Genomic DNA, 26,581 nt, shown 5'->3' on the forward strand with positions numbered 1-26,581 from the left:
AGGGAATAATTAGGACTGTGAATCAACCTGAAATTTTGTGAAGAATGGAGAAGAGCACCACAGACAATTCCGTCTAATTCTTTTATTACACATGGTTTTGAGGCTGTGTTTGGGAAAAGAGAGTTGAGGTTTATGTAGAACACTTTTTCCTTTTCGTATAATAAGCACATTGTTAAACATATGTAAAATATTAAAAACTACTTAGAATAGATTTTTAAAATTCACACCCTCCTCCACTCACACCCCCCACCCCCCACAATGTGCCTTTTCCAGTGCGTAATTAGGGCAGGCAGGGACACATTTTAATTTTCTCTATCCTCGAGACCCTAATCAGAACTGGGCTGCCCCCTTGCGGTCTCTTCGGTGTCTCACCTTCTATGAGCAAACCGTCCCTGAGCCCCTATCCCCTTCTCCTCACTGTACTTTCAGTACTACAGGGGGCAGCGAATAGTCCATTCCGGACTCTGTGAACTCCGAACTTACCACCCTCCCTCCTTCCAAGCCTTCCGAATCTTCTCCAGGGTACAAATAAAGCAAATGAAGGTATCATCTAGGAAATCAGGGACCTACCCATACTCCGTTCTTTACGTTAGGGAACACGGAATTCAGGGCGCAAGGCCGGAGGAGCCTGGATAGAGAAGTCAGGAACACCCGAGCTCAGCTTTGACCTCTACAGTCGTGGCCGACTGGCATCTGAGCTGGTAACGTGCGTGGCGGGTTATGTAAGGAAAGGGCCGGAGGAGCCGCCCCAGTGGGAGTCTGGGAGAGGACGCGGTGTTCTCGGCGGCAGTCCCCACCCTCTTCACCCAGCAGGGCAGGAGGCACCCAACTTGTAGGAGGAGGAGGCGGGGAAAGGGAGCCAGAGATCGGAGAGTCACGAGGGCCGCGCGGCCCAGAGGGGGGAGGCTACACAGTAGCATACAGCCATTCTCTCACACACGTTGCAGACCCAAGTTGCTGCTGGCTTCCACGTGCTGCCCTCGTGAGCGGAGGCTCTAACAGCTGGAGGGGAGATAAAGGGGGAGGGGGGAGTCTGCTACCGAAGAGGAGCCCGGAGTCCCACATCCCAAGACGCGCGCCTCACATCACACACCCAGTCCGTGCACTCCAACCGCACGTCTCCTGCCCACCACCATCCTATTTAAGACCGCGGGCTCCGCCCTTTTCCACTCTTCTTCCACCCTCCGCCTTTTCTCCTCACCGGGTCCCGGTCGCGAGCCGCATGTAGGGGCGGAGCACGGAATCCTTCCCTTCCAGCCAATCGTCACCTAACTGGGTCTCTATTGGCCGAGCCCCTAGTAGGCTGTAGCAAATGGGATGTGAAAGTCAGTCGCGGGAGTCACGTGCCACCGGTTAGACAACCAATGAGAGTGTGAGGTCTGTGTTCGCAGGGGGAAGGCACGTGCCTCGCCGCACGTGTCTGGGAGGGGGAAGGGGCGGGACCCAGTGGGAGAGAGGCGGAGGTGGGTAGCCGAGAGCGACCGAGTTGGAGAAGCCGGAGGCAGCTTGGACTGAGCAGACCCGACGCAGGTGAGGAGGCTTGTAGAACGGGGAAGACCTCCGCGCGCGGGAAGATCAGACCCCGAGAGAGTAGGTTTAGGGACCGAAAGCAGAATTGGGCATTGGGAGGGATAGCATCACGTGGCAGGCGCGACTGTAGAGGGTCCTGGTGCAGGGCTCCGGATTGGAAAGATTGGAAAGAGGCGGGAGGTTCCTGTGGGGAGCAGGCCCTACAGGGTCACTAGGTGGCTTCGGTTACCTTACCGGAGATTTACGGCTCGGCTCGCCGTAGCCCTTGCTGCGGGGTTAGGTTGGGAACAGACCTGGCGAACAAATGTTCGGGGTGGGGAGACGGAAGGTGTCGAGTCAGGTAATTTACTCTGAACAGAGGGAGGTAAGAACAGAGTCTGCGTCAGACTAAGTAAGGGCTGCTCTGCGGAGCCCATAGGGGCAGTCCAGGTACTTAATTGAGGGGGGGGCAGGCGGAGGAGAGGACTTTGTCGGCTCTGAGACAGGTGATACTGGGGAGGAGAGAAGAGATCTTATCATCCCATGCAGTACACCCCAGTCTCCCAGTCCATTTCCTAATTTTCAGATTATGGTGACATGCTCCCTTGCTTTGCTCTTCAGTTGCAGGTCCCGATCTTTGGGTACTCCGGGAGCTGCTCTCCAGCCCCTGCTCCTGAACCTATGGATTCTCCATCTAGCGTTTCTTCCTGTTCTTCCTATTCTCTCTCTTCCTCTTTTTCCACCTCCCCAGTGAACAGTGACTTTGGTCTCCCCTCCGATAGTGAGGGGGAGGACAAAGGGGCCCATGGCCCCAGGCCAGACACTGTTGGGCAGAGGGGAGGTTCTCGGCCACGACCGGGTCCTATCCGCTGCAGGCAACGGCCCAAAGTCTCCAGCAACCAACATACAACATCTTACTTGGAACAGCGGGGCTTGGCCTCTCCTATGGCAGGATCTGGGGTCAAAAGATCAAGAGACGGTGAATTACAGACCACTGTAAACATCCAGGGTTGTATCACAGAAGGAGACCTGCTTTTTGCTCAGAAGGTAAGAAAGAGCAGGGGAAAGGAGACAATACTGGAATGGCTTAGCACCCAGATGGCTAGTAAGGACCCTGTGAAGTGGGGAATAACAGTACTGGTGTGTGGGCAATTCTCAGCCCTCCTGTAGTCTTTGTCCTGTTTTCCTACAGTGTAAAGAGCTCCAAGGTTTCATCCGCCCTCTCACAGACCTACTGAATGGGCTGAAGATGGGTCGATTTGAGAGAGGTAATTATTTGGTTAGTTGCAATTATTTGGGCTAGGTTCTCCTCTTTCTTTTTCTCTCTTGATGTTTTAAATGTGTATTTCTTTTAAATCTTTGCATTTAAAGCTTTATTTTTTTTTTAATCTTTACATTATTTCTTTTGTGCTTCTGTGATTTCATTTCTTTGGGTGAATCTATTTTAACCATGCTTTGTTCTTCCTTTACCGGACTAAATTGTTGCATCTCAATCCTTCATGTCTTTCCTTCTCCCTGACCCCAGGATTGAGCAGTTTCCAGCAGAGCGTGGCAATGGACAGGATCCAGCGTATTGTAGGTGTTTTGCAAAAGCCCCAGATGGGGTGAGTTCTCCTGGTTCTTTCCTCAGTATTTCATTAAAAGGAGATGTCCACAATCCTGTCTTGTTGCCTTTTTCACACTTGATGGCATTTTAAGTAAATGTCTTTCTCACAGGGAGCGTTACCTAGGAACCTTGCTACAGGTGGAAGCGATGTTAAAGACTTGGTTTCCTCGTATAGCTGCTCAGAAGTCATCCTTGGGCAGTAGCAGGCACAAACTGACCCAGGTAAGAACTTGTAAACCTGAGAGAGAGGTGGGGAAATAAGAGAATGAAGTGTACATGGAGAAATGGGTTCTTTCTGTTTTCTTCTAAGTCTCTTCCTTTTTGCCAATAAGTTTCTTTTCACGGGAGGGAATGCCCAACGTTCCTTCATTGTCTTGATCCTTATATGGTTTTTGTTCTATTTTGTCTGTATCACTACAAAGAACTCCGTGAATGGGCACCTGGGTAGCTTGGTCAGCTAAGCGTCTGACTCTTGGTCTCACTTCAAGTCTTGTTCTCAGAGTCATGAGTTCAAGCCCCACATTGGGCTCCATACCGGACATGGAACCTACTTTAAAAAAAAAAAAAAAGCACTCCATGAAGTTTAACCTTACTGCTCACGTTTCAGCTTCTCTGCTTTCTGCATGGATACAGAGGACTTTTTTTAAATACTTTTTTTAAATGTTTATTTATTTTTGAGAAAGAGCATGTGCACACATGCTTCGGGGGAGGGACGGAGGGAAAGGGAGACAGGATCTGAAGTAGGCTCCGTACTGTCAGCAAAGAGCCTGACTTGGGGCTCAAACTCAAGAGCCATGAGTCCACAACCTGAACTGAAGTCAGAGGCTTAACCAACTGAGCCACCCAGGTGCCTCTAAAGGAGGCTTTTTACCTGGCCAAATGAGTTATGCAGTAAGAGTTTTTAGTTTTTCTTTACAAATCCTTTCTCCTCTGCTGCCCTGAAACCCTTCCCTTCTCTTTCTTTGTACTCCTACCCAAGTACTTTGTTCCAAACCCTCTGGAAGTGTGGGTTTCAAGGACTGGTCATAACAAATACATCACCGAGAGGGTAGGAGGGCGGCCATGGAACACCTATAGAAGGAGTGTTGGATAGATTTTTTTTTTTTGAGAGAGAGAGACAGAGCACAAGTGGGGGAGGGGCAGAGAGAGAAGGAGACAGAGAATCCAGAGAAGGCTCCAGGCTCTGAGCTGTTAGCACAGAGCCCGACACAGAGCTCAAACTCACAAACTGTGAGATCATGATATGAGCTGAAGGCGGATGCTTAACCAAGTGAGCTACTCAGGTGCCCCATGTTGGATAGATTCTTAGACTTAGTGTGGAAGTGACCCATTTTTTAAAACTTTTTATTTATTTCTGAGAGAGAGAGAGAGAGCGAGCACGCTTTGGGGAGGGGCAGAGACAGAATCGCAAGCAGGCTGTACGCTGTCAGTGCAGATCCCCACACAGGGCTCAGTCTCACAGAACCATGAGACTGTGACCTGAGCCAAAATCAACAGTTGGCCACTTAGCCAACAGAGCCACCGAGATGCCCCTAGAAGTGACCTATTTTTTTGTGCCTTCAAACAACAGTGTGTTTATGGGGTACTCAAATGATGGGGAGGGGAAAGTCTCCTATAGATAATGGACAGTCCTTGTTTTCAATCAACCACAATTATTATTGCTATGGGAATAACTCATTTAAAAATAAGCAGAGGGAGTGCCTGGGTAGCTCAGTCAGCTAAACCTCTGGCTCAGGTCATGATCTCACCATTTGTGAGATCGAGCCCCAAGCCAGGCTCTGCACTGACAGCATGGAGCCTACTTGGGATTCTCTCCCTGTCTCTATCCTTCCCCTGCTTGTGTGTGCAGTATGCATGCGCTCTCTTTTTTCTCTCAAGATAAATAAAACAAAAAAAATTTTTTAAATAAGCATGAGGATTCTTGCCTGCATATTTTTAAACAATTTTTTTAAGTTTATTCATTTATTTTGAAAGAGCACAAGTGGGGTAGGAGCAGAGAGAGAGGGAGAGAGAACTCCAAACACTATCAGTGCAGAGCCTGATGCAGGGCTTGAATTCACAAACTGTGAGATCATGACCTGAGCCAAGATAGAGAGTCAGACACTTGGAACGCCTGGGTGGCTCAGTCCGTTGAGCGTCCAACTTTGGCTCAGGTCATGATCTCACGGATCTTGGGTTCAGGCTGGAGCTGAGCTGTCAGCACAGAGCCTGGAGCCTGCTTTGGATTCTGTGTCTCCCTTTCTCTTTGCCCTTCTCCAACTCACACTCTTTCTCTCTCTTTTTAAAAAACGAATAATCATTAAAACAACAACAAAAAAAGAGCCGCTCAACCGACTGAGCCACCTAGGCACCCCATTGCCTGCATATCAATTTACATTTCTTAAGCAATTCAACCAAAGGAAATGAAAAATTTTAAGTATACAAATTGGGAAATGATGATTCCAATTAAAAATAGGCTTGAAGTCGGGGCACCTGGGTGGCCTAGTCAGTTGAGTGTCCGACTTCGGCCCAGGTCATGATCTCGTGATCCTGCGCTTCATGGGTTAAAGGCCCGCATTGGGCTCTGTACAGCTCCAGCCTGGAGCCTGCTTCAGATTCTGTCTCTCTCTCTGTTTCTTTCTCTCTCTCTGCCTCTCTCCTGCTTACACTCAGTTTCTCTGTCTCCCAAAAATAAATAAATATTAAAAACAGCCTTGAAAAATAAGTTCTAAAATGAACTATTTTTTAAATAGTGAAACCTTACAGGACTGTTTTATTTTGCCCACCTGGATGTCCAGTGTTTGATATATATGTGGTACGTAACAGGCTTGCAAGTATTCGTCAAGTAAGTGAAAGTCTAATTAGGTTACTAAAATTTTTACTTAATCATGGCCTGCCAGGAAATTATCTGTTGCATAAAACATGGTATGTTTGCCTTGCAGACAGAGTCCCCAAGGAAAGAAAAATTTTAAGCAACCAAGTGGAGTTCATCTGAGAGCTCTCTCACGTATTTTTTTTTTCTCTTGTGTCTTCCTTCTAGTATTTTCCAAGCCACCACAGCCATCCAGCTGCTTCCTCTCCTGCACCTCCCACGGAAAAGATGGACCAGACACAGCTAGGACATCTAGTGTTGAAATCGAAGCAGCCTTGGCACCTCACAGAATGGCCAGCCATGCACCTCACTTGGACCCACACCACTCCAATTTGCAACCCACCCCTCAGTTCCCCAGGTACCATTTCCCTGAGCCACGGTCCTTTAGGCACTGGAGCCAGCTTCGGTATCATCCTTTTTGTCCAGCATGGAGTACAGCCCTTCACCCACTCTGCCCCAACCACTTCAGTTCTACCTGCTACAGCATCGCCTGTCATCCCCAGTGCTCCTAAGAAACTCTCTGGAGAGGGACCTCCTTGCCACAGTTTGCCAGTAACTCTGCCATCAGACTGGAGTTGTACCCTGTCCCACCCTGGTCTACCCACCATGGCCAGAGAGATGACTGGGAGACATCTAGAGCAGATGAGAAGCCATCCTTCAGTTGCCCCTGATGTCCATTCTCTCAACCCCTAATCCAGGATTCGCGACCGTGGTTTCTAATTTGTGTAAATATGTGTCTCTCTCATATATATTTTTTACTTTTAACGTGTGCATTTGTGTTGAGGGAAGAGCAATCCTTTTGATTAAAGAAATTTTATACCTAAACAGTTTGTTGATTGGAGGAAATGTAAACCTGCTTCAAGTACCAGTATTTATTCTCTAAGCAGCAGGAAAGAAGAGAGAGGATGGGAATGTTTGTGAACATGAGCCTCAGCTAGTTAGAATCTGAATGGGATGAGAGAGGTCCAGTGGAGAAGAAAAGGGACTCTTGCTGGCTTCCTCGGGACCACTGTTGGGACAGTTACAGGGTTCAGAATGGGCCTTGTGTTTTCATGTAGTCTCAGAGACTAGTACATTTCCTTTGTGTCTCTCACTTTTGAAATCTTCCAGCTGGCCCAGACTAGCAGGCTCTTCTGCTCTGGGATAGCTTTTTGCTTTGATGGGAACTATTGGTGCTTATGAATAAATGCACATGTAATCGACTGCTGCCAGAAGGGGGACACAGGAGCCAGGACAGCCACTGGGGTTGCTAGTTGTGATGAGGAAGGGGTGCCCTAGAGCTGTCAGAATGGGGAGTCCACTCAGACACAGGCCACATCCTGATTCAAAAGGCTGCAGCTGCTAAACGTATGGAAAGCCGCCCCGTGTTATCAGGAGGCGGAAATGGAGTCTGTACATTTATCTACATCCACCCTTCTCTCTATATCACTCTGACTCATTTGTCCCAGTGACCATCCAGACCATGTCCTCTCCCATCCTAAGCCTTGGCGATGTATCAGACGACTCAGTCATTTTCATTGTTCTTACTGGCTACTTAGCATGTTTCTCACAGCTGGTTATCCATCTTTCCCCCATTGCTCAAGTTTCCTGTTCTCAGGGAAGAATCGTCTCTTGATTGAATTCAGAGAGCGTAACCTCCTTTCTAAGACAAACCACTCCATTTGTGCCCTTGATTACCTTTCTCCTCTGGAACTTTTGCTGTGTCATTTATCCCCCTCTTTATCTTGTAACTTTGTTCTTGAATTATTTATTTATTTCTCCTACAAGTGGGATCCGTTCTCCCCCTTCTGGAAAACATCTTTTGAGTCTGCTTGTCCTCTTTCTCATATTTTCTTCATAACATTATAAGTTTATTTATTTATTTTTGACAGAGGGGCAGGAAGGGCAGACAAAGAGGGAGAGAGAAAATCCCAAACAGCCTCCATGCCCCAGCACAGAGCCCAATGTGGGGCTCAATCTCACGACCAGGAGATCGTGCCCTGATCCAAAACCAAGAGTCAGATGCCCAATGGACTGAGCCACCCAGGCACCCCATTTTCTTCATATTTTTGACAGTCTAATCTTTCCAACTCCTGGGGCTCCTGGGTGGCTCAGTTGGTTAAGCGTCTGACTTCAGCTCAGGTCATGATCTCACGGTTGGTGGGTTCAAGCCCCGCATCAGGCTCTGTTCTGCAGCTCAGAGCTGGAGCCTGCTTCAGATTCTGTGTCTCCTTCTCTCCCTGCCTCTCCCCTGCTCGCACTCTTTTTCTCAAAAATAAATAACACTTCTAAAAAATTAATCTTTCCGACTCCTACCACTTATTCCTTAGCCCCCTACAGCTTAGCTACTACCACTCTGGTGCACCTTTCAGAGTCACTAATTATCTCACAGAATCAGGTATTCTAATGGAGCTTCCATCAAATCAATAGCTAGATCCAGGATCCTTTACAAAGGCTATGTGCTTCCTGCTCCTGTAGCATTTGACACTCTTGATGCTGCCTACTGAAACTCTCCTCCCTTGGGTTCCATGACAGCACACTATCCTAATTCTCCTCTTACCTACCTGGCAGCAACTTCTATATCTCTTAATGGCCCCACCTCTGCCCACTCTAGAATGTGGGTGTGCGCTCAGGCTCAGTCCTTGATTCTTTTCTCTGACTACATACTTTCACAAAAAGGTTTCATCTTTCATGGCTTTTAATTATTGCCTCAACTTTGAAGACTCCTGAAGCCCTATCTCTAGTCCCAGTATTTCCCACAGAAGACATATTGAACGTCTACATTTCTGCTGAACAGTTCTGTTTATGTTATTAACACCTAAATATTACTGAAAATTTCCGCATTTTAGAACCAACAGGTATCAGTCAAACCCCTCACTTTTTAGACAAGGAAACTTAGGTGGCGTGTACAAGACAACACAGCGTGTGGTACAGAATTCTGAGTTTCCAGTGTGGTGCTTTTTCCAGTGGTCCCCAATCAAAATACTTTCTTTCCTTTGAAGATGTCCTATTCTGCCTTTTTATACTCGTCTTCTTTTGTAAGCGCTATCTATGCTACCAACATTTCTCTAGATAACTAAACTCAAAACTTGGTGCCGGTCAACATATTCTTTTTTAAAAATATTTTTTTATTTTGAGAGAGAGAGAGAGTGAAATGTGAGTGGGGTAGGGGCAGAGAGAGGGAGAGAGAATCTGACTGCACCCCAACATGGGCTGGGAACCCAACCCTGAGATCATGACCTGAGGCAAAATCAAGAGTCAGACACTTAACCAAATGAGCCACCCAGGTGCCCCATCATCAAATCTTTTTATTCTGCATTTGGAATGTCTTTTTTTTTTTTAAGTTTATTTATTTATTTTGAGAGAGAGAGCACGCATGCACATGCAGGCACCCAAAGGGGGAGAGGGCAGAGAGGGAGAATCCCAAGCAGGCTTTGGGCTGTCAGCACAGAGCCTGACGCTGGGCTTGAAATTAGGAACCATGAGATAATGACCTGAGCTGAAATCAAGAGTCAGACACTTAACTAACTAAACCACCCAGGTGCCCCTTGGAATGTCTCTTAAAATCTATTTTTTCCTATCCATTTCATCGCCACATCTTTGGCCTAAACTTTAACTATAGCAATAGTCTCTCTTACCTCTAATCCCTTCTCACTGATAACCAGAATACTTTTACAGAACAATGTCTTGAATGTTATATCCTATTTGAATCCTTCAATGGCTCCTCAGTGCTTGGAGAAGAAAGTTCAAAGCCTTTAGTCAAAGCCTTTGTTTCTCCTTCTCCCCTAATTGATCCCTTTGCTCACTTTTTTATTTGTCCTTGAACACTTTAAGACTTTTTAGCTCTAAACTCTAATTCATGCTGTTTACCTTGCCTGGCCTTTTCCTGCTCCTGTTAACTAAACCCTTCCATTCTTTCAGTGACCAACTCAAGTCCTTCTCCCAACAATTCTCTCCAATAAACAATGATATACAGGCTGTCTTTGGCCCTTTACTCCATCAAATGAGATCATGCACTTAAAGTGCCTGTACAAGGTTTGGTATATAGCAGACTTTCAAAAATGTTATGTTCCCTCTTTATTTCAAAAATAATTTTATATTTTATCCCATTTGATTCCCATGACAAATTTTGTGTGATTGAGGACAGATATTAGCACAGATGAGGAAAGAGACTGAGCATTTAAGAGTCGGGGCACCTGGGTGACTCAGTTGGTTAAGCGTCCGACTCTCGATTTTGGGCATGGTCTAATGGTTTCTTGGGTTTGAGCCCTGTGCCAGGCTCTGCACTGACAGTGTGGAGTCAGCTTGGGATTCTCTCTCTCCCTCTTTCTGTGCCCCTCCCCTGCTCACACTGTCTCTGTCTCTCTCAAAATAAATAAGCTTAAAAAAAAAAAAAAAGGCGTCAGCAAGGGTCAATCAGATAGTAAATATTTTAGGCTCTGTTCCAACACCCAAGTCTGCCACTGTAACCCAAAGCAGCCATATCTAATATGTAAACTAATGAGCACAACTGTGTTCCAATAAAGCTTTGCTTAACAAAAATGAGTGGAGCTGGATTGACCTGTAGGCAATAAATTGGAGACTAATGGTTTAAGTGACAGGACGTGTGAGTATCAGAGTTTGGATAGAAATCAGATCTCTTGACTTCTAAACCAGTGCTTTCCCATCATGTTATCCTGTTGCCTATATAATTTATTTTGCATTTATTATATGCTGATGTTTTACTATTTAACTTTCACGTCTACCATACTGTGTTCTGGGGATCCAAGAGGCACTGGAATGGTATCAAAAACATCTAACAAAGAGTAGACATTTAATAAAAGTTTGTTAATAAGCATAGTGATGTTCCAGTCTAGCATTAGTTTGGTACTTTGAACCTGGCTTAGTTTGAGGCTTTTGTTTTTTGTGAGTTCTATTAGCGTAACTGATGAGGATGCAACTGTGTGTGTGCTGGTGCATGCCTGTGCATGTTAGGGGAAGTATGCAAAAAAACCGTATTACACAAGTACCTGCTTGTGTACCTTTCTTCTTTCGAGCCTTTCCCTACTGTTTTCCAGTAGCTCCTAGATCTGAATTTATATGAATAACCGCAAATGGAAATGTATAAGTAACAGAGACAAATAAAATAAAAGCGGTTTCCACAGTGAAGAAGAAATAAAGGAGATGTTTCTACTAGGTCTCCCTAAGAGGCAAAGGGATAGAAGTCGACATAAAAAGAGTCTTCAGTTCAGGGCACTTGGCCGGCTCAGTCCGTGGAACATGTGACTCTTGATCTGGGGGTTGTGGGTTCCAACCCCAAGCTAGGTGTGGAGATTGCTTAAGAACAAAATCTTAAAAAGAAAAGGAGGGGGAGGGGGGAGGGGAGGAGGAGGAGGAGGAGGGGACTTCGATTCTAAAACCTGCAGGTGTTTCCCAATTCCTTATTTCGTAATTTCACTTTATTTCGTGAAATGCCTGGGCAGATGATTTCATAGGCAACTCGTGGTTTGTTCATTTATTTTCCTTCGTTTTTAAGCAGATGAGGGGCTTGAAGCTGTTTTTCCCGAAAAGCAGATCTCAAAGAATCTGTGTCCTTTGAGAAAACAGGAAGCGTGTTCAGGAAGCTTTGTTTATTTCTCTCATTTTTCTTCCAGAAAAAGAAATCTGGAAATATCTGTTACAGATTTGATAGGATTTAGGGGTACGGAATCGCGCTGACCTCAGACATGGAGGGAGGAGAAGGCGAGGAACCAGTTTTGGGGAGACTTTAAGGCAACGAATATTTTGCTTTGTCCGGTGTGGCGTCCGGAGGGGAGGCGTTGGGAGTCCGGCAGGAGGCGTGAGAGGGCGTGGAGAATCCGTCGACTCTGGCTGGAAGCAATATTGCCATGGTTTCCACACAGGTGTTTTCTTCTACCTCCCCTCCTCACCCCCCCCGCCTCCAGCTAACTTCTTCGCGCGGCGCAGGAGATTACGTATTTCCGCTTCCGGCCGCGAGCCAGGTTCCTGGAGGCTGGTTCCGGAGGGCGTGGGGTGAGGAACGGGGACTGGCAGTGGGGAAAGCAGGGTGCGTGTGGCGGGAAGGGAGGCTTGCGCGTGGTTGCCCGTCTTCATAAAGACCGAGAAAGATTCCGTTCCCAGCCCTCAGCCCCAACACTCCTGGGAACGTGAACGATAACGGAGTACGCTGCGGCGCCTCCCCGTCCTCCTGTGCCACGACAACTCCGTGGTGCCCCCCTGCTGCCACCTCTTCCGTAGGCTAGGGTGTGTATTGCCACAGAGAACTAGGCAGGCTTTATAACGATTCACGTATACTCTCTAAGATATGAGGACGTTGCTTTTTCAGATCCTGAGTAAGCCACTCGATAGAGCGGGCATTCTGTGTTTTTGTTGTTTTAACCTGGTCTCTGTAATTTCCTCCCCCTTTCAACACTGTCCTTTAGATCCTGCAGAGTGAGGATTTAAACCCCAAGGTGATGGCAAAACATCTGAAGTTCATTGCCAGGACTGTGATGGTACAGGAAGGAAATGTGGAAGGTGCATACAGGACCCTAAACAGGTAACCAGAATCGTGCCTAGACCAGCTGTCTTGGGAAGTGCGGTGGTTATTCTCTCCCTTTTCAGCCCTTTAGTTTTTTTATCTTAAAGATGAAGTTTCTCCCAAAACCTGTCTGAAGTTTGTTTATACACAGCCTGAATTCTCTCCCCAAGACTTAAGGAACCCAAAGGGAAAATCAAGTTATAACGTGGTTGGGAAGCAGGAATGTAGTGCATGATAATTAGAAATCCGAGAGAGGGATTGGCAGAGGACAAGGCTAATGGAAAGACAAATTCAGATTTGGGATCTTGGAGAAGCAAGCAAGAGATGTAAAAGTATAACAGGTTTAGAGGAAGGTTACAGCATAAGCAAAAACATACAAGTGGAAATGAACTGGGTGTAGAGGAGCTGTATTGATTGGTTCTGAATGCTACATCACGAGATTTAGAATGGCTGTAATAAAGAATGTCTTACTATCATACTTAGGCCAATAGTTCTTTAGTCTTACCTTGCCACTGGTTGTAAGTCTTTTGATTTTCTGGCTTGCTTCATCATTTTCTCTCCCCAGTGTAAAACAGTTTGGAGAAACAAATGCTTGTTGAGTTGAATTATCAAAGAATTGTATGGGGGAGCCTGGGTGGCTCAGTCAATTAGGGATCTGACTCTTGGTTTCGGCTCAGGTCATGATCTCACGGTTTATGGGTTTGAGCCCCAAGTCAGGCTCCTAACTGACAGTGTGAAGCCTGCTTGGGATCCTCTCTCACCCACCCCCTGCCCTTCCCCTGCTCACACACTCTCAAAATAAACAAATCAACTTAAAAACTAAGTAAATCAAGTAAGTTAAGAATTGTAGGAAAGAGATATTAAGAGATTATATGAGTTGGGCTTCCACCTTAAAGCCAATAAGGTGGTAGCTTTATTTCACAAGTAAGGGAAGCTTAGGACATTTAAATTACGTTTCTTGAATCGCACAATTAATGAATGGAAGAGAGGAGTGCAAAACACACCTTTCGAGTGTGGTGCTCATTGCTTTATGTCACTAGATTGTTTACTACTTCCTCTGGAAAAATAAACACCTGTTGCATTAATTTTCGAGTTAAGAATCTTTATTTGATTGGGTTTATTAGTGGGGTTCTTGGGGACTGAGAGGGTAAATGAAAGATGATCTAGTTCTTAGCAGAGTTTTAGGTGTGGGTGGTTGGATGGCAGAAGACCATAATAAATGAGGACCAAGATGCTGTCAGAAGCTGTGTAATCAAGAAGTTGCAGGCTTAAGATGGATTGTGTGTCTTTTAAAAGGATCTGGTCTTAGGTCTCAGCCCCATTACTTCATTCTGTGTTTGTGCATACCAATCCTGTCCTTGGGTGGAAGCTGTTTCCTAAAGATACTCCATTAAGTACTGGATAGTAAGATACACTATATTATTTTTTTCTGTGGCTGCTCATTCCCAGCTCTTTCCTATTTCAGACCCAGTGGCATGTCTGTGAGAGGGTTGAGATGTCTAATGACCTTATATATAGACCTTACATATCTCTGCCTTTATATTAGAAGCACAAAATAAATGTCTTTACAGACTCAGTAGTGAATTAGCTAGTGAGATGAAATGCTGAATTTGGGAAAAGTCTTACAGATTCCTTCACCATTTTTCTGACCTTTCTCTGTAAGTCTTTAATTTATTTTGGTAGATTTAGATGGGTCTGTTAGCCAGGGTGATTGAGATGTTTGTATTATTGAAGGATGTCAAAGGGCAGCTGTTATTTGATGATGAAACAAATTTCCAAAGGCTCAGCTTTAGCTCTCCTAACCTCCCCTGTTCCTAAAGTGCAAATAACACAAAAGCAAAAATTTGATTTTTTTTAAAGAAATTAGCTGCTTTGGGGCTGTCTGGGTGGCTCAGTCAGTTAAGCCTCCAACTCTTGATGATTGAGCCCCGCCTTGGGCTCTGTGGTGACAGCACCCTGTCACCTCCCTGCTTACTCTCATACATACTCTCTCTCTTAAAATAAATAAATAAAACATAGGTAGGCATTATGTGTTTGCTATTATTTTTTTTCTTCTCTTTTTTTTTTTTTCGGGACAGAGAGAGACAGAGCATGAACGGGGGAGGGGCAGAGAGGGAGGGAGACACAGAATCGGAAACAGGCTCCAGGCTCTGAGCCATCAGCCCAGAGCCTGACGTGGGGCTCGAACTCACGGACCGCGAGATCGTGACCTGGCTGAAGTCGGACGCTTAACCGACTGCACCACCCAGGCGCCCCATGTGTTTGCTATTATAATTGGAAGTCATTGTAAGGAAATTTTTACCCTTTTGGTTTTGCTTTTTGGTGATTTGTTTATTTATTTTGAATGATTGAGAGTTTGCTTTAGGAATCTGTTTTTACATCCCTGTTTCCCTTTTTTTTCCTCTCTCCCTTTTTTTAAAAAAATATTTACTTGAGAAGGAGAGAGAGAGAGGGAGACATAGTGTGAGTAGGCGAGGGGCAGAGAGAGGAAGACACAGAATCTGAAGCAGGCTCCAGTGTCTGAGCTGTCAACACAGAGCCTGATGCGGGGCTCAAGCTATGAACCATGAAATCATGATCTGAGCTAAAGCCCAGCGCTCGCTTAACCCACTGAGCCACCCAGGCACCCCTCCCCATATTTCTTTTAAGATTCTCTTTTTGTAGGTGAATGGCAGTTCACACATACTTTTTTCCTGGGTGGAAGGTGCCAGGTTGGGGACAAGTATTACAGTAGTGATTTTGTTTTTAAGGAATGTGTATATTTTTTAATGTTTATTTTTGAGAGAGAGAATGTGAGTAGGGGAGGGGCAGAGAGAGGAAAGACAGAAGATCCAAAGCGGGCTCCACATTGACAACAGTGAGCCTGATATGATGCTCGAACTCATGAAATGTGAGATCATGACCTGATCCAAAGTTGGAGGCTTCACCAGCTGAGTCACCCAGGCACCCCTACACTAGTGATTTTTATAGTCGTTGGGGAAGATACTTATTTTGTCAATTTGCAGTCAGTCTTTGGGAAGCTACATTTCTATTCCTTTTAATCTTGGGGTGTTAGATATATATATGCCATAAATTGTATTTTAGCTTTGGGGAAAAAATGAACAAATATTTTGCTCTTAGAACAATTTTTTAGGCAAGGACTTTAAACATGAAAATGTGAGCCAGCTGGTTCTGGAGTATCCCAGTCTTCCTGTCAAACAGTATTTTTTGATGTAATTTTCTTTATTTTTCTCTGCTTTTTCCTAATCTCTCTGGCCACCTTTTCTGTATATCTGTCTTACATCCCAGGCTTCTCCTTATCTCTCAGCTTTCTGATGTTTCATAGTTTAAAAATTAGTCTCATGTTCTGTGGTCTAATTACAGCAGTAGGTAGGAAACCAAATGAGATGAGAGGGAGGTGGTTAAAACTTTGGCGTGTTTGGAGCACAAAGGTAGTCTTACAAAGGAAACGGCCTATGTGTCTGCCCAGTGAGACCGCCACAAAATGCTTGTTATATAACCAAGTGCCCTGGGATGAGGAGATGGAAAGTGGGGGTTGCTAGGAAGCCCTGCATGATTGGCTGGCCCCCAATCAAGGAAAGGCAAGCACACTGGAAGTATGCCCAGTTGACCCCTTTTATTCCTGGTAGGCCAGCTTCTGGGCCCATTGGGTCCTTGTGCATACATGTTACCCTGCCATAGGCTGGCTACACTGACATCTGAGTTTGCCACACCCAACCTCCCCAGCCCAGGCAGCTCAGCTACTTTTACATAATCTGATGAATTCCACTAAAATTGGCAGTTGATTTCTCCTTCAGTGTTAGTTTGCCAGGTGCCTGAACTCTAGCTGATCTGTTCACTCTAAAGCTTTTGATCTGCTAGTCCTTGAGCTACATTTGGAAGCAGAAGTAACACCCTCATTAGTAACACCCTTTCTATTTACTTCATGAGTTCTTTTTATTTATTTATTTATTTAATTTATTTTTATTTTTTATTTATTTTTGATAGAGACAGAGCACAAGTCGGGGAGGGGTAGAGAGAGAAGGAGACACAGAATCTGAAGCAGGCTTCAGGCTCCGAGCTGTCAGCACAGAGCCCAATGCAGGGCTTGAACTCATGAATTGTCATGACTTGAGTCAAAGTTGGACGTTCAACTGACTGAGCCACCCAGGTGCCCCTCTATTTACTTCATGAGTTCTACAAAACTCTTCCTGCATCCTTTTTTATTAAAAATGAGTTGAGATGCCTGGGTGGCTCAGTTGGTTAGGCATCCAACTTCAGCTCAGGTCATGATCTCATGATTTGTGGGTTCAAGCCCCGTGTTGGGCTCTGTGCTGACAGCTCAGAGCCTGGAGCCTGCTTCCGATTCTGTGTCTCCCTCTCTCAGTCCCTTCCCTGCTCATACTCTGTCTCTCTCAAAAATAAACATTAAAAAATATTTTTAAAAAATGAGTAGATGCCTCTACTGTAGGGACTCTGGAGCTTTGGAAGGTAATCTGTGCTTTTTTTTTTTTTTTAATTTTTTTTTTAACATTTACTTTTTATTTTTGAGGACAGAGAGAGACAGAGCATGAACAGGGGAGGGTCAGAGAGAGAGGGAGACACAGAATCTGAAACAGGCTCCAGGCTCTGAGCTGTCAGCACAGAGCCTGACGCAGGGCTCGAACTCACGGACCGCGAGATCATGACCTGAGCCGAAGTCGGACGCTTAACCGACTGAGCCACCCAGGCGCCCCAATCTGTGCTTTTTTAAGATAACTAGAAACGTCAGGGTAAGGGTTAGAGTAGTTAGAACCATCCAGGGAATACTGTTTGGCAATGGTGTTATCATTTTGTTGGGGACTACGATCTTTTCATCCTTCCCTTCCTCCACTCTTAGAACCTTCTGTTACTTTTTTCTTATCTTGCTTTTTTGCCTGAGCACACAGGCATTTACTTGGAAATGGCATTTACCCTTGGAAACTCCAGTAGGTTACCTGAGTATGTCTAAACTCCCTCCTCCTTTTGCAGATTTCTTTCCTCCTCCTTTTAAACTGTCTTTTTTATTCCAATAGGATTTTCTTCCTAGTAAAGTCATATCCGGGGTCCCTGATTTTTTTAATCATTTCTCCTCAAACACAGTCTCTGTGTCCTTTTTATAATTTATATCCAATCTTTTTATTTTCCCAGAGACTTTTTTCTGTTGTTTCTCTAATGTACTAGACTAGTCCAAAAAGTGGCCTTCATCAGACAGCAGTAAACAAGATCCGGATGGATGTCTGGGTCATCCCTTTCCCTCAGTGTGCCGTGTCTTCTTGGCTTCCATTTTTTTACTCTGAGGAGCCCAGCCCAGCCCTTTCCTTCCTCAGGGTCTCCTTTGCCCATAGGCCCCACAATAATTTGTCTTCTGAACCTTGGTGGTTTTTGTTTGAGAAGCAGAATGCTACTATAGAACACTGCACTTAAGATCTAGATTCTATTTCTAGCTCCATTTTGTGATCTTGGGCAGGTCAGTCTCTCTGGACTTCCGTTTCCTGAAGATGACATTATCTGCTTAATTTTATAGGATTGTATTAGGATCATGGATGTGAAAATGCTGTCTAAACTCTCATGTTACATCTTAGGAAAGGTAATATTATTGAGGCTTTCTGAGCTATTATAAAGGTGCTTAATCCCTTGAGCTACGGACATTTGTCAGTCACCCAGAGGATTCTTTTTTTTTTTTTAAGTTTATTCTGAGAGAGCACGAGAGAACACGCACAGGTGTGGGGCACAGGCAGAGAGAGGGGGAGAGAGAATCCCAAGCAGTCTTTGCATTCTCAGCACCGAGTCCCACGTGGGGCTCAAATTCAACGAACCGTGAGATCATGACTGAGCTGAAATCAATAGTTAGACATTTAACTGACTGAGCCACCCAGGCTCCTCTAGAGGATTCATTTTTATCATACATTTACTGATAATACACTCTTTGCTAAGCATTATGTTAAATACAAAAATGTGTAAATTCATTTTAAAAAATGAATAAATTCATTTGCAAAAAATAAATAAATACAAAAATAAATAATCTCTAACATTAGAAAGCACAAACTCCAATAAGGGAGATTTTAAAAATTAAAAAGAAAATGGGCGCCTGGTGGCTCAGTTGGTTAAGCGTCTGACTTCGGCTCAGGTCACAATCTCACAGTTCGTGAATTCGAGCCCCATGTCGGGCTCTGCACTGGCAGTGTGGATTCTGTCTCCCTCTCTCTCTGCCCCTCCCCCTTCTTGCACTCTGTCTCTGTCAAAAATAAATAAATAAACCTTTTTTTTTTTTTTTTAAGTTAAAAGGGGCACCTGGGTAGGTCAGTTGGTTAAGCATCCGACTTAAGCTCAGGTCGTAATCTCACAGCTTGTGAGTTTGAGCCCCGCATTGGGCTGTGTGCTGACAGCCTGCAGCCTGGTTCAGATTCTGTGTCTCCCTCTCTCTCTCTGCCCCTCCCCTGCTCATGATCTGTATCTCTCTCTCTCTCTCTCTCAAAAATAAACAATTTTTTTTTTTTTAAGTTAAAAAGACGGGGTGCTTGGCTGGCTCAGTTGGAGGAGCATGTGACTCTTGATCTCAGGGCTGTGAGTTCAAACCCCACATTGGGTGTAGAGATTACTTGATAACAATTTTTTTTAAAAACTTACAAAATAAGTAAAAATAGAAAAGATAGAACATGGTTAAATATGATATTGTCTGATCAGTGCTTTAGAAGAGGCATTAACTGTGCTATGGCATTGGTTTTCCCTAGACCATTAGCAACATCACCTGGGAACTTACTACAAATGCAAATTCTTGGGCCCTACCCTAGACCTATGGAGTCAGAAACTAAAGGTGACACAGCGATTTGTTTAAGTTTTCCATGTGATTGCTGCATGCTAAAGTTTGAGGACCACTGTGCTTTGGGAACGAAGGGAAGAAGTGATCACACTCTACTGTAATTCTTGTATAATTGTCCTCTACTATGCAGCAGGGGGAGGGAACCATATTTAGGTTTGTTTTCTACAGCATTTAACACAATATCTGGTACCGATTTGGGATTCCATGAAAACTTAATTGATTAAATGACCAGTTAGATGCTTATTTCTGGAGTCCAGACACAAGATGATAAGGACAATAATTAGAGCTGTGGCCACAGGAAAGGAGAGAAGGAAGAGATCTAAGAACTATTTCAGGTTATAGAATTCATAGGATATGGTAACTGTGGATGTAGAAGTAAAAAAAAAAAGGCCTAGTCCAGGAATACACAGATTTTTAGCTTGAGTAACTGGTGATGTCATTAACACTATAGATTTTAGAAGACAGTAACTTTGGTCTGTGTAGGTTTTGAGGCAATTGGAAATAACAGTCTAGCTCTAAGGTAAGTTTGGGACTAGAGTTAAAGAGTCAACCGTGTCTGCATCAGTTCTCAGTTGAGGCTGAGAATCACCTGGCAGTATTTCAGAACATTTCTAGTGCGTAACCCCACTCTAGACCAATTAAATCAGAATCTCTAGGGGCACCTGGGTGGCTCAGTCAGTTAAGCATCTGACCCTTGGTTTCGGCTCAGGTCATGATCTCATGGTTTGTGAGTTCAAGCCCCGCATCAGGCTCTGTGCTGACAGTGCAGAGCCTGCTTGGGATTCTCTCTCTCCCTCTCTCTCTGCCCCCCCCCCCCCCCCGCTCGCTTTCTCTGTCTCTCAAAATAAACAAAAATTTAAAAAAAAAAAATCTCTGAGGAATGGTGCCCAGGAATCAGTACTTTTTAAAAAACCTTCTAGAGGATGACTCTACTGTGCATTGGGGCTCACTGGTAAAGGTTAAGGAAGTCATGAAGAACCAGAAAGACAGAGGTTTTCAGTCAGAATCTGGAGGGATGCCAACATTTAAGAGTAAATTGAGGAAGAAAGGCAGCAAGGATATGGAGTCTTTTGGTCTTTGGTGCCCTACTTCTCTATTGTAAGATTCTAGTGTTGGATCCACATGATTTTTGGGCATAACTATGTTTCCAGTAGAACCTGAATTATCTGCTTCTCCGGTTTCTGGGAATTTGCAGCAATTCCCTTGCCTCACATTTCCCTATCACTAACAAACTGATCTATACAAATAAGATTTTCTAGTAGCCTATAAATCATTCTTTTTTTTTTTATTTTTTTTAATGTTTATTTATTTTTGAGAGAGGGGGCGACAAAGTGTGAACAGGGGAGGAGCAGAGAAAGGGAGACACAGAATCCGAAGCAGTCTCTGAGCTGTCAGCACAGAGCCTGATGTGGGGCTCAAACTCACAAACTGTGAGATCATGACCTGAGCCAAAGTCGGACGCTCAACCAACAGGCACCCAGGCGCCCTAAATCATTCTTAATATGAAACAACAGGAGCCTGGGAGAGGATCCCATAGGACACTGGTTCCCAAGTCTATTCACATTTGTAATTTACCCAAAGCTCACATCTTTTCAAGTTCATGTTCAATGTATTATTGTTATCTTGGGCTTTGTGGTATAACATAGCAGCAAAATAGGGTTTCCTGCTGGGCAGAAGTAGCTGGTGGTTTCTCTTATTTTGATTTCCTTTTTCCTCTATCCCCCTTCTTCCACTTAACCTCCTTATCTCCAACTGTGTTTGTGACTGACTTTTTACCTGTAGTAAAAGGCCAGGGTGAGCAGGGAGGGGGCCATGTAAACAGTGCCAGGAATGGAGGGCAGCAGCAGATGCCTCCAGACCTCCTGAGGACCAACTGGGGATGGGTTGAGAGGGAGCAACAAATTACAGATTGGAGCCACAGCTCTCAGGATCCTGGGGATGGGTAGCTTATAGAAGCCTGATGTCTTTGTGGGAGAACAAAGAGGTGAGTTTGAGTTAGATATGTTTTAAATCCAACAAGAGGAGCTGCATTGCAAGGAATTGGGTGGGTGGGCAGGAGAAAACAGATGGAGCTCAATTTATGGACCCTTAACGATTAATAAAACATAGTTTCTGCCTTCAGAGGCTGTCAGTCTAATGAGGGAGATGTCTGTATAAATAATAAAACGGCAGAATGAAATAACTGCTAAATAGGTATACAATAAAATAAATGATATTCTCTAAAAAGATGAGAAACCTTTTTGGAGAGGTGGCATGTAGGTTTGGCATGAAAAAGATGAGGGAAAATTTCACTCAGAAGGTTGGCAACTGGGGGTGCCTGGGTGGCTCAGTTAAGCATCTGACTTGGGCTCAGGTCATGATCTCACAGTCTGTGGGTTCAAGCCCCGCGTCGGACTCTGTGCCGACAGCTTGGCGCCTGGAGCCTGTTTCACATTCTGTGTCTGTCTCTCTCTCTGCCCCTCCCCTACTCGTGCTCACTTGTTCTCTTTCTCTCTATCAAAAATAAACATTGAAAGAAAGATTTAAGAAGGTTGGCAACTGGAAGTAGCGGTGGCATTCTAGGCTGAGAAAGCAGCTTGAGTAAAGACTTGGTATCAGCGTGTTCAGGGAGTAGTCTGTAAAGTAGTGTGGTTAGAGCGTGTGTATGTGGAAAATGATGGGTGAAGCTGTTATTTAATGTTCCCATTTGTATCATTAGTGTATCATTGAGCCTCTTCTTTCCCCAAGTAGGCCCAGGGATATCTCAGGCCTCCAGACTTCAGCTGTATCAATCAGTTAATGCGATGGGATGGCTTTTGCAACTAAGGAACATGTAGGAATCACCCCCTGGTGATTTATTTTTTCCTACTACAAATGACTTATTCCATCTGAAGATTCTGAAATGATCCCTTGGTTGAAAATCACTGCCATAGAGAGCCACTCTTTTTTTTTTTTTTTTTTTTGTTAATTTATTTTGAAAGAGAGAATGTGAGCGAGGAAGGGTCAGACAAGGAGAAAGAGAGAATCCCAAGCAAGGCTCTGCACTGTTAGCCCGCAGCAGGGTTTATTTTTTTTTTTAATTTTTTTTAACCTTTATTTATTTTTGAGACAGAGACAGAGCATGAATGGGAGAGGGACAGAGAGAGAGGGAGACACAGAATCGGAAGCAGGCTCCAGGCTCTGAGCCATCAGCCCAGAGCCCGACGCGGGGCTCGAACTCACGGACCGCGAGATCGTGACCTGAGCCGAAGTCGGACGCTTAACCGACTGAGCCACCCAGGCGCCCCGACGCAGCAGGGTTTAAACTCACAAACCGTGAGGTCATGACCTGACCCGAAACCAGGAGTCTGATGCTTAACTCACTGAGCTACCCAGGCAGTGTTCTTACAGGACTCTGTCACATCCCTTAGGTGTGGTGTGGTAGAAAAAAGATTGAAAACATAACCTTGACCATAAACTTCCCAAGAGCAAGGACTATGTAATTACTTTTTTATATCCCACAAATTCCTGTTTGGGGCCTCTGTAAGTAGACAGTTAATGCTATATAACCACCATTTCACATAATTTTTATAGACACCAGTTGTTTGGCCAGTTGGCTTCTGGCCATCTGTGAAATTCAGAAAGAATGAGCCCAAGTTTCTAACTTTACTGCCTGCCCTTACACAGAATTCTCACCATGGATGGGCTCATTGAGGACATTAAGCGACGGCGGTACTATGAAAAGCCTTGTCGCCGACGACAGAGGGAAAGCTATGAAACCTGCCGGCGGATCTACAACATGGAAATGGCTCGCAAGATCAATTTCTTGATGCGAAAGAATCGGGCAGACCCATGGCAAGGCTGCTGAGGCCTGTGGATTGTAGGCCCAGTATGAAAATCCCTCTCCAGCTGTCTCCTTCCTATCTCAAACCTCATTTTTTCTCCCCTTTTTTATATAATAATAAACTCAATCACATATATGCAAGAAGGCCTGCATATATAGAAGTAATCCCATAGTTACCAATGGACCCTCTCTTTTATTAAGTGAAAGAGAAACTGAGTCAAAAAGTAGTCTAGGAATAGAATGGTTATTACCAAGGGCTAGTGGGGAGTGGGGAATTACTGTTTAATGGGTACAGAGTTTCAGATGGGGATGGTGAAAAAGTTCCAGAGACAGATGGTGGTGATACACAACAATGTGAATATACTTAATGCACTTAAATGGTTAAAATGGCAAATTTTGTGTATGTTTAGCTATAGTATTTAAGTCTAGGAGAGGTGAGAAGCTTTTCTAAAATATAGCAGAATAGATCTATGATTTTTTTACCCGATTCTTATGAAATCCAAATCAAGACCTTATTATTGGAAAAGCACCTGTTACTCTTTACTGAACTGTCCCTCCCCACCAACTGTTAGATAGAGGAAACATGTATGTATTTGGAATAAATTTTGCTACTGAAATACCCATCAACCAGACTAGAATGCCAGAATCCTTGCCCAGAGGAATCCTTAAGATAAATCTAACACTCCTGTTTCTGTCTTTCCCTTAGTTTTTCTAAAGGAGGATAGTGGAGAAGAATTAAAGCAGTAGGTGAATGGTAGAAAAGAGGGAATGGGAGAGTATTAAGAGATTAAGGGCATAGAGCCAGAAATACCTACAGCAGTGATAATCAAAGTGTGGTCTTTGGATCAGCAGTATCAACATCACCCAAAAAATTATTTGAAATGCAAATTCTGAGACCTACTTTAGACTTTATGAATTGGAAATTAGGGTTAGAGCCCAGTAATCTAGTTTAACAAGCCCTACAGGTAATTCTGATGCCTGCTCAAGTTGTAGAACCACTACCCCATACTACTCAAAGTAATTTCCAGGCAGAGATCCCCACCATCACTGCTACTTGTCAACACGCATTCTTGAGTATGTGATCACTGTAGGAAGACTAGCTGCTCTGCTTGTTTCCTTTGGCCTTGGCCCCCTGACAGCCACGCTGCTAGTAAAGAGTTGGTGCCAATCCCTGTAGGAGAAATGAAGTGAGTAGGTGGAGCGACAAGCCCACTTCTCACCCAGGCTCCAGCCCTCAGTCTGGGGTTTAAAAAGGAAGTAAACTAAGTCCCTAGCTTCTCCAGATTACTAGTGTTCAAACATTGCCCCCTTGTGGTAAAGCAGCATGAAATCACATTTCTCTAGTCTTAATTTTAGTCTTTTCTCCCTTTCACAATTACCGTATTTCTTGATTAGGCAGGCCTGCAAGAAGACGTGCTGGAACCAATGTTCCTTGTCTTGCAAGGCTTGATCGTCTTCCCCTCATCAGGCCATGGTGAATAAAGCATAGAAGTAGCTTAGAGAAGATCTGGTCCTTGCCCTCCAGTAACTTGTGGTTGGAGAAATTCTTTATAGACTGTGTTCAGTTTTGTTATTTTTGTACAACTTCATTTTCAAGTTATACATTGGTACTTCTGAATCCCTTTTCAGTCCCTGAATTTGGTCTTTAATATATGACTTTTGCGTGATTTTGAGCCATGGCATTGTTTCACCTCCTGCCAATTGCTGTTGCTAAAGATTAAAGGCCTGACCTTGGCCAAAATGGAAGGGTATGTTTGTGACAGTAGAGCCAGGCCTGTTACTTGGCAGTGTTCCTCTGAGACTACAGTTGCTTCTGAGCTCCCTCCAAAATATCAAGGGGCGGCTAAGATCTGGAATTTCCTTCATCTCTGAAATTATCCTCTGCTTGTTCTAGTCATTCATCCTGACCATTGTCCGTGTCCCCCAGAGCAGTGAACAGGGAGGTTTTAGCAGATAGCCCCTTTGAAAGGCCTCATGGAAAAGGGGTAACTGGCTGGCTGCCTGAATTCCAGTCGGCTTGTGCTGTTGTGGCAGGGAGAAAGATGTCCTCTCTGTTCTGAGAAGCTACAAGATACCTCATGGTCATACAATAAGTAGAAAATTCCTTAATCATTTGTCCCTGGTGGGTTTAGGAAGGGTGGTTTGCGGTTTACCCAGTTACATAGTGATAGATACAACACCTACTATCGTGATCTTCAGCATCTGTGACATTTCCTAGATGTCCACAGGATTTGCTCTGGCAGGTTGATTCTAATCATACATAATTTAAGAATCATAAAATGTTTAGTGCTCTGGAAACAGGTACCCATTTAAAACTGGGACTCTGTTGTGTAACTCTAACATTGTACTTTAATGCTTTTAGAAGTGCACTAAGTATGAAGTGAGAGTTTCCCTATCTGTTGGCTGCAAACATTGAGGAATAGTAACTCACTGAATATTGACAAGGTAAAGTAATAATGGAGTGATGTGTTCAATGTAAGTAATTGAAAGGAAAATGTTGGAGCTTCCACTGTGTGCCAGTTATCTTACATAAGTAGTTTTTTACTTAGATCTGGATTTGATCATGACCTTGGCAAGTTATTTAACATAAAATCTAGTTTTCCCTGTAAAATGAGAATAATTGAATATACAGGTTTTTGGTGAGAATTTAATGAGATCATTAATTTTAAGTACTCAGCATGGTATCTGGCACATAGTAAACGTTACCAGTAATCCCTCAGTTGTGCCAGACAGAAGCCTGATCATTGATTCCTCCTCCACACTCAACCATTGCTACATCTACTTAATCCCTGTTTTGAGGACTAAGTGCCACAACCCTAGTCCCAGCTACTGTCATAACTCTTCTGAATTACAACAGTCATTTAACCATTTTGCATCAGTGTCACCTGGCCTTCAGTCCCTCCACCCTTAGGTCAGAATGATTCTTCAAAAATGCAGCCTTGATCATTTCACTTTCCTGCTTAAGTAGGTAATTGGTTCCCACTGTTTTCAAGATAAAATCCAAACTACTAGCATGGCATTTAAGGCCCTTCGTGACTGAGTCATGCTTTTCAGATTAGGCACTTGATGCCCTCAAATGCACTTCTGGGATGTCCTGTTTTCTCCCTCTGCCTATATAGCAGCTCTCAGTTCTCCGAGATAACTAACCTGATCTCTTTACCAACTTTTCTTCTCCTGAATTTATCTTTATAAGCTTACTATTGTAATAGTTTATTTCTATAATTTGTTGTGATTTATCGCTTATTTGCCTTTCTCCCTCCATTATATTTTCAGTTACCTGGGGGTAACTTTGTTGTTGTTTTTGAATCAGTATATTCCCAGTGCCCCAGTATAATGCCCAGCATTGAAATGCTCAGTAAATACATTTTTTAAGATTTTTTTTGAAAGAGAGCACGCGAGGGGCAGAAGGAGAGAGAGAGTGCAGAGTGTGGAGCCTAGAGTGGGGCTCGAGCTCACAAACTGTGAGATCATGATCTGATCTGAAGTTGGACGCT

General features: G+C 44.2%; 2 protein-coding genes and 1 long non-coding RNA gene across 7 annotated transcripts; 2 read left to right on the top strand and 1 right to left on the bottom strand.

The window, feature by feature from the left end:
* Positions 1-31: 31 nt before the first annotated feature.
* On the top strand, positions 32-6,791 carry CIART (circadian associated repressor of transcription). 4 transcript variants are annotated; one of them, XM_027056280.2, is made up of 6 exons: positions 32-543; positions 2,131-2,556; positions 2,702-2,777; positions 3,035-3,113; positions 3,226-3,337; positions 6,135-6,791. In XM_027056280.2, exons 1-6 carry the CDS (start codon positions 538-540, stop codon positions 6,657-6,659), a joined length of 1,224 nt encoding a protein of 407 aa, XP_026912081.2. In that variant the 5' UTR covers positions 32-537; the 3' UTR covers positions 6,660-6,791. The 4 variants fall into 4 exon arrangements, with proteins under 4 accessions (XP_026912081.2, XP_014940352.3, XP_026912083.2 ...); XM_015084866.3 differs by lacking the exon at positions 32-543 and adding an exon at positions 1,418-1,530; XM_027056282.2 differs by lacking the exon at positions 32-543 and adding an exon at positions 1,451-1,530 and having other exon boundaries at positions 2,385-2,556.
* Positions 6,792-11,376: 4,585 nt separating this feature from the next.
* LOC113598304 (uncharacterized) lies at positions 11,377-11,858 on the bottom strand. The gene is made up of 2 exons (XR_003418990.2): positions 11,644-11,858; positions 11,377-11,517 (listed from the first exon to the last, which is right to left on the bottom strand). It is a non-coding gene; the product is annotated as an uncharacterized LOC113598304 (long non-coding RNA).
* MRPS21 (mitochondrial ribosomal protein S21) lies at positions 11,820-23,714 on the top strand. 2 transcript variants are annotated; one of them, XM_015084863.3, is made up of 3 exons: positions 11,820-11,957; positions 12,368-12,483; positions 22,931-23,714. In XM_015084863.3, exons 2-3 carry the CDS (start codon positions 12,401-12,403, stop codon positions 23,109-23,111), a joined length of 264 nt encoding a protein of 87 aa, XP_014940349.1. In that variant the 5' UTR covers positions 11,820-11,957; positions 12,368-12,400; the 3' UTR covers positions 23,112-23,714. The 2 variants fall into 2 exon arrangements, with proteins under 2 accessions (XP_014940349.1, XP_014940350.1); XM_015084864.3 differs by lacking the exon at positions 11,820-11,957 and adding an exon at positions 11,969-12,188.
* Positions 23,715-26,581: the final 2,867 nt, after the last annotated feature.

The sequence above is a fragment of the Acinonyx jubatus genome, chromosome C1, assembly GCF_027475565.1.
Source record: "Acinonyx jubatus isolate Ajub_Pintada_27869175 chromosome C1, VMU_Ajub_asm_v1.0, whole genome shotgun sequence".
NCBI classification, from domain to species: domain Eukaryota; kingdom Metazoa; phylum Chordata; class Mammalia; order Carnivora; family Felidae; genus Acinonyx; species Acinonyx jubatus.